The 10,637-nt window shown below is 40.5% G+C and overlaps 1 protein-coding gene across 1 annotated transcript; it reads right to left on the minus strand.

Annotated features, from left to right (window-relative positions):
- Positions 1 to 481: 481 nt before the first annotated feature.
- LOC122011287 (anthocyanidin 3-O-glucosyltransferase 7-like) lies at positions 482 to 2,083 on the minus strand. Its single transcript, XM_042567674.1, has 2 exons — positions 1,588 to 2,083; positions 482 to 1,500 (listed from the first exon to the last, which is right to left on the minus strand). The coding sequence occupies exons 1-2, from the start codon at positions 2,081 to 2,083 to the stop codon at positions 605 to 607; spliced, it is 1,392 nt and encodes a 463-aa protein (XP_042423608.1). The 3' UTR covers positions 482 to 604.
- Positions 2,084 to 10,637: the final 8,554 nt, after the last annotated feature.

Genomic DNA, 10,637 nt, shown 5'->3' on the forward strand with positions numbered 1-10,637 from the left:
ATTATCCCTAAACCGCTAAAATAAACACCACCTAAAATATCATTTAATTTTGAAAAAAGAGAAAAAAAATAAAAGAAATAAAAATGTAAAGATATAATACAATAAAAAGTTAGATATCTAAATTTAATAAAATAATTAGTATGATCTAATTTTTAAATTTTGAATAGGAAATATAAAATGGATGAAGATAACAATTACTATAACTTATAGTTAATTTTTACCGTCTACTATAATTAAATAGTATTTATTTAAAATACAGTGGACACTATGTACTCTTTATTTATTTTACTTATTAAAATTTTATTTTTAATGAATTATCATTCTCTAATAAATAAAATCAGTACATGATAATATAGTATTATAGAAATTAACAATCATCTGTTCAAATTCACAGTAAATGTGATTATTTCATCTCACACTTTCACAGTGTTGTTAAGCCGTCTCCTTTAAGAGAGGTAAATTAACAGATCGACTGTCAAGTGCAAACGTCCATAAAATTTGATTCCTGCAATTATTCAGAGTCACGTCAAATATGAAAATATTTTTAAATGACGTCCTTTTTCGGACTGCTGTTTATAGAAGGGTGAAATAAAGATTTCCATAATTATTTGTGCGGTTTGGTTAAACTATTAATTGCGAAGCCCAAAAGGGTATTAAAGTTAAGCATTGAGCTCCCGTCCTGTTGCATCGCTTTCGCCGCTGAGGCCTTCAGCTCGCCGGCCTTCCCCCTCATCGTCTTTCCTTCCTCGCTCTTCAGCACTGTCTCCAGCACCCTCACCGCCCCTTCCTCCGTCATCGACCCTTCTTCGAACCCCACCCCGATACCCCATACTGCCGCGACGGTCCTTCCGTTCAGCCTCTGGTCGCCGAAGAACGGCCGGCAGACCATCGGCACGCCGGATACCGCCGCCTCCAGCACCGAGTTCCACCCGCAGTGGGTCACGAAGACCCCCACCGCCGGGTGCCGCAGCACGTCCTGCTGCGGCGCCCACCCCACCACGAGGCCCCTCTCCCTTGTCCGGTCCAAGAACCCCCGCGGCAACAGCTCCCTCGCGCGCTCCCTCAGCGACCAGAGGAACGCGGCGCCGCTGGCCTCCAGCCCTTGCGCCAGATTCGCAAGCTCCTCCGGCGACGGGGTTACGACTGAGCCGAAGCTGACGTAGGCCACGCTGGCGGTGGCGTGGCCGTCGAGCCACGGGAGGCAGCCGTGCGCATCAGGAGCGGGGCGTGAAGCCGGAGACGGAGCGAGGAGGTGCAAGGGGCCGAGATGCAGGGGGTTTGGGAAACAGAGCTCCATCTCCGCATCGATGGCCGGGTCGAAGCCGCGGACGGTGTTGAAGAGGACGGCGGCGGCCTTGTGGATGTTTTGGCCTATTCGGTGAAGGAGGCGCGAGAAGAGGGAGTCGATCTCGCCGGAGACGATGCCCTCGGGGAGGTCGCGGATTCGATGCGCCGATAAAGCAGGGACGAAGCTGAGCAACTCGTCGTGCCGAGCGATGACTACATTTAATTACTCGAGATTTAATCAATGGACGAGCCGCATAAGACGACACTATCACACTAAGGCGCTCCATGAACGTAATCTACCTTGATCGCCGACGCCGATGGTGTCGCGGATCAGATCGGTCCGGAGATGCGCGAACAGAGACGCGGGCCCGCCGGTCCACAGGGCGATCCAAGGCGCCCCCACCTCCGCCGCCTCATCTCCGGCCATCCATATGAACGCGTCGCTCACCACGCAGGTCGCCACCGCACCTCTCGCCTTCTCCACCGCCGCGTCCATCGCCGCCCGCAGGCTCTTCGGCAAGGCCGAAAGGAACAGCGAGATCCTCTCCTGCTCGCTCGCCGGAGGATCCGCCGCCTCCGGCAGCCCATCGTCGATGGGGACGAGGGAGAGGCTGACGGGGGCCGGGGGGAGGGACGCGAGCGACCGCTGGGTGCTGATGAGGGACAGCGAGACGGCAGGCGCGGCATCGGCGATGGCGCAGGCGAGGGCGAACAGCGGGGCGGCGTGGGTGCCGAAGGGAAAGGCGACGAGCACCACGTGCCGAGAGGTGCAGGAGCGAGTGCTGACGTAGTCCATGGCGAACTGGCGATGGTGGGTGCAGTTGGAAATCGGCGAGCAGTGTGTGACGAACAAAACAGCGGATATCGATAAAGTATATATACAGACACGCATACAAATTTCCACCACCGCCTCGTCGGATGGCGTGGTTCCTCGTGTTACCTAATGTCTAACAGCTAATCGTGTGAAGATTGCGCGTCCACGTAGCAGTGTGCCAGTGTCGAAGTACTTAAAACATCTCATTTATTATCATATTTAAAAGTAAAAAATTTTATATATTTTTTATTATAAAAAAATTTCCTAACAACTCTTTCGTATAAATCCCACACTAATTTTTTTAATATATTATTTTTTATTTTTTTTAAAAAAAATTAAAAATATATTATTAAAAAAAAATTAACGAAGGACCGGCTCCGTATTAAAACCATGGAGCTCCCTTAGGCTCTGTTTACTTGGGAGAGTGAAAAGTAAAATTAAGGAAAAGTTTTTACGGTGGAAAAGTTTCCGTCGTTGACTTCATTAAAATTTTCCGAAGGAAAAGTAACGTAATCATCAGCGGATAATTTTGAAGCCAAAATCGATCACCTCAAAATCGGACGGAAAGCAACGGATGGAAAAAAATGACGCATATACCCTTTTTGTATTCACAAAATTACATTATATATAAAAAAATGACACATGTAGCCTTTTTAACTCACAAAATTATACTATGTACCAAAAAAATGACGCATGCACTCTTTTTTATTTACAAAATTACATCACAAGTATTCACTTTCCTCTATCAAGGTAAACAAGTGTGCAAAGAAAATAATTTCTTTACCCTTTCTTTTCTCTTCCTCCAAAGATAATTTTCTATCGTTGATTCCTTTCTTTTCCTCATCCACACTCTAGAGTAAACATCGCATTATGATTTCCATTATGGAAGCCCTCGGTACGCGTTAGGCGCTACCAAGGTCTAGGGCATTCATTTCTTTTTGTTTTTTTGTTTTTTTGTTTTTTTTTGTTTTTGTTTTTTTTTTATAGAGCGTTAGCCGTTTCGATCACGATCAATCAGATGACACAGCTTCACACCTAACTGCCCATGCTATTGCCTATTGGCATTTACTTAGAGCATCCAAAGCAAGATTTGTAAAGAGGTTTTAAAAATAATTTAAAAAAATGAATTATTATAGGCATGACATTTAAGATTTTTAGTTCCAAATTTTTAATTTGATTTTTTTTTAGAAATTAACGATATGAGTGGAGTTAATAATTATTAATAAAGTTTATAGAGAGGGTTTTTTTTTATTACAAAGAAAGTAATATATTTTTGTCTATGATGTAGCATATTAAAAATTAGAAAAAAAATCATTTAGAGTTTTGACAATTTCAAAAGATTTTAAATACTTAAATAGGTTTAGATAATATTTGAATCACCACTAAGGATAGTCCAGCTGATAACCATTTGATAAATTTATAATATAATAATATTTGAATCACCACGAGACATAAGCAAATTTGTGATAATATGTGTATCACGTCAAGAGTTGTCATGCTTACTATAAATTTATTAGATAGGCAAAATATAATGTGAGATCGTCTATTTTAGGATTAATCTGATTATAAGATATGGATATCCGGTATAAAAATTAATATTTGAATTATTAACCTAAATTTTATAATATCCAAATATCGTATTCTTCCAATATCTCTCCTTTTTTTATCTATAAATTCATTAGCCAATTTCATTTGAAATTGATTGATGAACCTAAAGAATTCGTCAAATGGTAGAAGATCCCTCCTCCCACATGTCAATATCCGGTGGCATATACAACTATGATGTTGGGATGCAACCAAATTAAAGTCTCGTATTGGAAAGATATGAAAAAAATTATGAGTTTAGAAGAATATATGATATTTTCATTGACATCGAACCTTTTGGGCAAAGCCCAAGAACAAAGCCATAAGAGCTTATATCCAAAGTGAACAATATTATGTTGTTATAGAGACATGTGAATATCCTTTGGGCATAACAAATATTATTAGAGTTATGGTCCAGACCAAATGCTATGTGGGGTAACCTTCAATGAAGTTACGGGAGGCCTAGAAAAGGTCAAGATGATCATATACTTATAGAGAGACTCAGAGCAAGTTAAAGTGACCGGATGATACTTACGGGGAAGACCCAAAACAGGTCAAGAGTGACCGGATCCGGATGCTCGCAGGGAGACCCAGAGTAGGTCAAAGTGGCCAGATGCTTACGGGGAAGGCCCGGAGCAGGTCAAGATGATCGGATGCATGCAAGGAGGCCCGAAGTAGGTTAGGATGACATGATGCTCATGGGGAAGGCTCAAAGCAAGTCAAAAGTGATCGGATGCTCGCGAGGAAGCCCGGAGCAGGTGTGACAGGATGCTTACGAGGATACCCGAACTATGAGAGTAATTGTGATCCTTCGTTTTGAGGGGAGAATTGTTAGGATACAATCAAGGTTCTATGTTAGAAAGATATGAAAAATATTATGGATTTAAAAAGGATGTAAGATATTTTTATTATCATGAGACCTTTTGTGTAGAACCTAAGAGCAAAGTCACGAGGGCTTAGGCCTAAAGTGTATAATCTCATGTTATTATGGAGATATATGAATATTATTCAAGTACAATGCACTCTAAATCAAAATCAATATATTTTTGAAAACCTCTTTATTTAATGTATTTATACCCTCTTATTTATGTTTAATAGCATAAATTTATGACAAAAGGTGATACGTGTGCTAGTACGATTGTGTCAAATGTTGGATCGACTGAAGTAAAATTTGTCACCCTAAACCCTAAAGGAGGGCGTAAATGGCCTGCTACGAAATGTTGGAGCTCTAAGACCTCGAGCAATATTAGAGAGCAAAATCTTTGTGATAATGTTTGGGTACACACTTGGTTCACCACGACTAACCAGTCCTACGTTTTCTATGTGGTCTTCTCTGTAGGGGATCAGTGATCGGCTAGAAGGGGGGTTAGATAGTTAGGTCACCTCCAAGTTCGTTTTCTTCTCTACAAAAGATTAGTGCGTAGCTGAAATACGAAAACTAAAACAAAGAATGCAAACAAGAGAGAATACAAACGCTAACGCGATTCCTTTATGTGGTTCGGAGATTGCTTGCTCCTACTCCACGACATATCCTTGAGGTTGATGACCCCTTGATCCTTCGGTGGATCAGTCCTCGACAATCTCCGGCTAGATCTTACTCCTTCTCGGTGGAATACAACCTCTCACAAAGCTCTCTTCCTCTTACAAGATGGAACTTAGGTTTGGAAAGGAAGAGTGGACTTGGAAGCTTTGGACAATAACAAAGGAGTGATTCAACAATGATGAGTAATCTCCTTTATGCCCCAAAGCTCCTCTTTTATAAGTGAAGAGAGTTGATCAACAAATCAACTCAACTCGACACCAGTCGACTGATCCATGCATCAGTCGACTGGTGTGACCGTTGGACACAGTAAATGACACTCCGCATAATTCACGATCTTGTCATCGGTTATGTACCAGTCGACAGGTCTTGAGACCAGTCGACTGACCTGTCGATTGATTCCCGTAGCTGACAAGCATAGAAGCATTCTGTGCTCTTCGTGAATTTGAACTAATCGACTGATACCTTCCATTCACTCACACTCATCCTTTGCAGAGTCGCCTTTGAAGCCCTCTTCCTCGGCGTTCGTCCCTCAGATGCACCCGAGTCCGCGACTCCTCTCCGTGCCATCCTTCACGTTGCCTTGAAGTCCGCTTCCTTTGGTTTCACTCTGTTGCTCTTCGTCCACAGTCTCTCGGATGCACCATCCTTTACCGATCTCATAGACCTGAGCTATAGGATGAGCTTCCTAAGTTTAGCCGCACCAAACTTCTCATGTGTATTTCACCAAGTCCTGCAAGACTCACACATATCAAATACATATGAAAGCCTAATTTAAACTCTTTGACACACACATCAAAACCATGATCATACCGATCAAACTTGGGTCGATTACACCAACAATCTGCCCCTTTTTTATGTGTGGCAATATGTTTATGTTAGGCACAAATAATAACTTTGAAGATTACAAACAATATGTAAATATGAAGCATAAAACCAAGCTCCCCCTAAACATATGCTCTCAACCTTAATTTTCTAAGTTTTGCACACAAGTATGGAAATAAAGCTTTATAACTTAAATCTATCCATTTCTCCCCCGTTGACACCATCAAAAAGAAATGTACCAAACAATCATACATTTTATGGAATCAAGTTTGACAAATTTGATTTCAGAAAACAATAGTATGCTGGAAAGCTGGTAGCAGTCGACTAGTACATTTTGAAACCAAATTTCAACCTTCTGTAGCCAACTTCAGAAAAGCATAAAAATTTTTAGAAAATTTTAAAAATTATGAAATTTGGACAACATATTTTTTTGAAATGTCTTTTAACTAGGAAAAATATGTTTTCATGAAAAGTCAAAGTATTTTTGAAATTTTGACCAAATCTCAAAAATCATAAAAAAATATGCAAGTTTGTATCAAATTAAACCCTAGTTTTAAATTCATATGTTTCAAAATAACTATTCACTATAAATGAAACATAGAATTATTTTCAAAATATTTGAAATATCTAACTATGATCTATGGGCAAGATGTCCATTAACTAAACATTTACTTTTCCCATAGTTGGTCTATGATTACTTAAAAATTTGATACATTTTATAACTTATCAAAATGCCATAAGCATCAGTGAATTATTAGTATCATCCTATCATCTCACATTTATATTTAGAGAATAATGTAAGTTATTGTGAGATGAGATAAAGGTAACCTCTACTTAGGCCTCTTTATCATAAATTTCTATTAAGGCTAAGTGCTCCCCCTTAAGGTCTCAAGTCAACCACAACAAATTGGAATTATGATTTCAATGGTTGACTTGACTTAAAATCCTCTAACCCTTGAGAATTGATTTTGGTACCCAATAGAGATTTTTCTTGATTGAGTTTACCAAATACTCCTTAGGAATCCATTTCCTATGTATGGTCTTTGTCTTGAGTTGCCCCTAGCAATTAGATAACGATAGACTTTTTCATTGTTGGATTCCTTATACCCTAAACTCTTTTTGTTGAAACTTGTCTTTTGGCTTCCAATTATCATGTTTAGGGTTTTGGATCCAATTTCAAATTTTCTAAGGGTATTGTTAAGGTATTATATCTTTTTTCTTAAAACTTTATTTTCTTCTTCTAAACATGAATCATTTGAATTTGTAGGAGAAGCACGCATGTCATTGTCCTTAGAACACATGGATTCTAATTTTTCTTCAAAGCAAATAATATCATTTTTCAAGGACTTATTTTTCCTTTTTGCCTTGAACAAATCTTCATTTGTACTTGTAATAATCTTAATTAAACATGAGGAGGAAGATTATATACCTCACTTACCGAGACGTCTGAATCCGATGTTTGACCTCCCCCTTCACTTGAGCTCCCTTCTTCATCTTCACTTGAGCTCCTTCCTTCTTCTTGTTCGGATGAGGTGGAGGCTATATCGTCAATTCCCATCAAAGCAAAATGGGACACATGGTGCTCTTCTTTATCCGATGACGATGGATCATCCCATGTTGTTTTTAGGTTTTTGACCTTCTTCCCCTTTTCTTTTGACTTCCTCTTCGCTTCCTTCTTCCTTTCTTCTTTCTTCTTCAAGAGAGAGAATTCATCCCTCATGTACCCTTCTCATTGTCAATTATAGCAAATAATCCTCCTTATTCTACTTTTGCTTCTTGAGCTTTTCCTAGCATGAGATTTGTTAGTTGAAAACCTTTTAAATGTCCTTCTCATTTTCCTTATCATATATGCCTCTTGATCGTTATCCATTGAGGCACTTGATTCTTCAGAGTCGGAGGATGGTAGGGATGAAAACTTCTTCTTCTTATCCTTTCCCTTGTTTGCTACAAGGGCTACTCCTCTTGATCTATTAGCTTCTCCATCTAATCCTTCAACTCGAGTCTCGTGAAGCTCCATGATTGAAAAGAATTAATCTAGAGAGCTCTTTTCTAGATCCTCTGAAATGTAGAGTGAATCTACAATGGAGCTCCAAGTTGTGGTTCTTGGAAAAGCATTGATGGCTTTCATCAAGATATCTCGGTTTGAGAGTTTCTCACCTACACTTGTTAGTCCATTCAAAACTTCTTTAATCCTAGTGTGAAGTATTGATACCTTTTCTCCTTTTTCGAGTTTGATATTGTTGAGTTGAGTTCAGAGAAGATCCCTTCTTGCTAGTTTTGCTTCCGATGTCCCCTCATGAAGTTCTACTAATTTTTCCCATAACTCCTTGGCGCTTGAGTAGTTCCCAACCCTTATTACTTCTTGTTGGTGAAAGACATTTAATAGATGATGTAAGACCTTTGAGTTTGCTAGATGCTCTTCTCTTTGCTTCTTGTTCCATCTTATTTTCTCTAATATCTCATTGTTTTGATCCCTAGGCATTTCGAAACTATTTTCCATAATTAGCATAATATCAAAATCGATTTCAAAAAAATACATCCATTCTCTTTTTCCACCAAGAGAATTCTCCTTCGAATTTGGGTGGATGAGTGTTTGAGCCGGCCATTTGATGATGTTGCTCTTCTTGGCGATTAGTCCGTTGAAGGGCAACCTTGCTCTGATACCACTTGTGGGGATCAGTGATCGGCTAGAAGGGGGGTTGGATATCTATGTCACCCCAAGTTCAGTTTCTTCTCTACAAAAGATTAGTGCGTAGCGAAAATACGAAAACTAAAACAAAGAATGCAAACAAGAGAGAATACAAACGCTAACACGATTCCTTTACATGGTTCAGAGATTGCTTGCTCCTACTCCACGGCGTGTCCTTGAGGTGGACGACCCCTTGATCTTTAGGTGGATCAGTCCCCGGCAATCTCCAGCTAGATCTTACTCCTTCTCGGTGGAGTACAACCTCTCACAAAGCTCTCTTCCTCTTACAATATGGAACTTAGGTTTGAAGAGGAAGAGTGGACTTTGCAGCTTTGAACAATAACAAAGGAGTGATTCAACAATGATCAGTAACCTCCTTTATGCCCCAAAGCTCCTCTTTTATAAGTGGAGAGAGTTGATCAACAAATCAATTCAACCCGACACCAGTCGACTGATCCATGCATTAGTCAACTAGTGTGACCGTTTGACACAGCCAACGACACTCCACAGAATTCATGATCTTGCTAAAGGCTATGTACCAGTCGACTTGTCTCGAGACCAATCGATTGATCCCCGTAGCCGACAAGCACAGAAGCATTCTGTGCTCTTCGTGAATTTGGACTAGTCGATTGGTCCAAGTACCAGTCCACTGGTACCTTCCATTCACTTACACTCATCCTTTTCGGAGTCGCATTTGAAGCCCTCTTTCTCGGCCTTCGTCCCTCAGATGCACCCGAGCCCGCAGTTTCTCTCCGTGCCATCCTTCACGTTGCCTTGCAGTTTGCTTCCTTTGGTTTCACTCTGTTGCTCCTCGTCCGCGGTCCTTCGGATGCACCATCCTTCACCGATCTCATGGACCTGAGCCATAGGATGAGCTTCCCAAGTTTAGCCGCACCAAGCTCCTCATGTGTGTTTTACCAAGTCTTATAAGACTCAAACACATATCAAATACATATAAAAACCTAATTTAAACTTTGACACACACATCAAAACCATGATCATATCGATCAAACTTGGGTCGATTGCACCGACATTCTCATTGTATCCTAGGAAACTTATACACTCAGCAAAATTTCATGATAGTTTTTGGGTACACATTCAGCTCACCACAATCAATCAGTATTTGGTTATCCATGTTGTCTTTCCGTTGTATCCTGAGAAACAGACGTCTGACGTAAGCATAGTCGAAGGTGACGAATTTACTTTAAGGAAACTGCGTCGAACATACACCTTGATATTTCCTTTTTTCGATTGAGCGACCCATTCAAACTCGGTAGTGGGGCGACTTGCATCTCAACTCAATAATCGGGCGACTTGCGTGCTGACTCAGTAGCACTCGGAGTCCACTAGGGAGCACTGGCTCGACATCTCAGTCGACTCAACACTCGGAGACTCGGCATGTGTCTCACTCGAGGTCTTGACTCAACTCTCGACAGCTCGGGAACTTAACTTCCACTCGGACTTGCGAAGTACTTGAGCTCAGAGCAGTCTTTCTATTTGTGACAACCCACTTAGACTCGGGCTATATGCTTCTTATTTGGGAACACCGCTTGGACAAAGAAGTAAATTACATTAATCAACCTAAGTCCACAACTTGAGATTATCCGTTCAAATCATCTCACTAGATAAGTCTAAATTATTTTTGATTTTCATTTCCATTTAGACTATATTCCCCATATCTTCAATAATAAGATTGTCTAGCACCTACTTGACGATGAGGTTCGTGACTGAGGAATCGAAGTAACTCCACTCTTTCTCTCTGACAACTGTATTATGGACTGAATTGACAATTGACCTAAAAGTCTTAGACTGATGGATCATTACTGTGAGTACTTTTTCAATCTAAAACTTTTTATGAAATGGGATAAGTTACATTCAGGATTAGTATACAAACCAGA

Source organism: Zingiber officinale, chromosome 8A (assembly GCF_018446385.1).
Source record: "Zingiber officinale cultivar Zhangliang chromosome 8A, Zo_v1.1, whole genome shotgun sequence".
NCBI classification, from domain to species: Eukaryota; Viridiplantae; Streptophyta; class Magnoliopsida; order Zingiberales; family Zingiberaceae; genus Zingiber; species Zingiber officinale.

Coding starts and splice junctions, on each gene's coding strand:
- LOC122011287 (XM_042567674.1), bottom strand. CDS start 2,083: ATGGACTACGTCAGCACTCGCTCCTGCACCTCTCGGCACGTGGTGCTC. Junction 1,501..1,587: donor CATCGGCGTCGGCGATCAAG/GTAGATTACGTT, acceptor AATTAAATGTAG/TCATCGCTCGGCACGACGAG.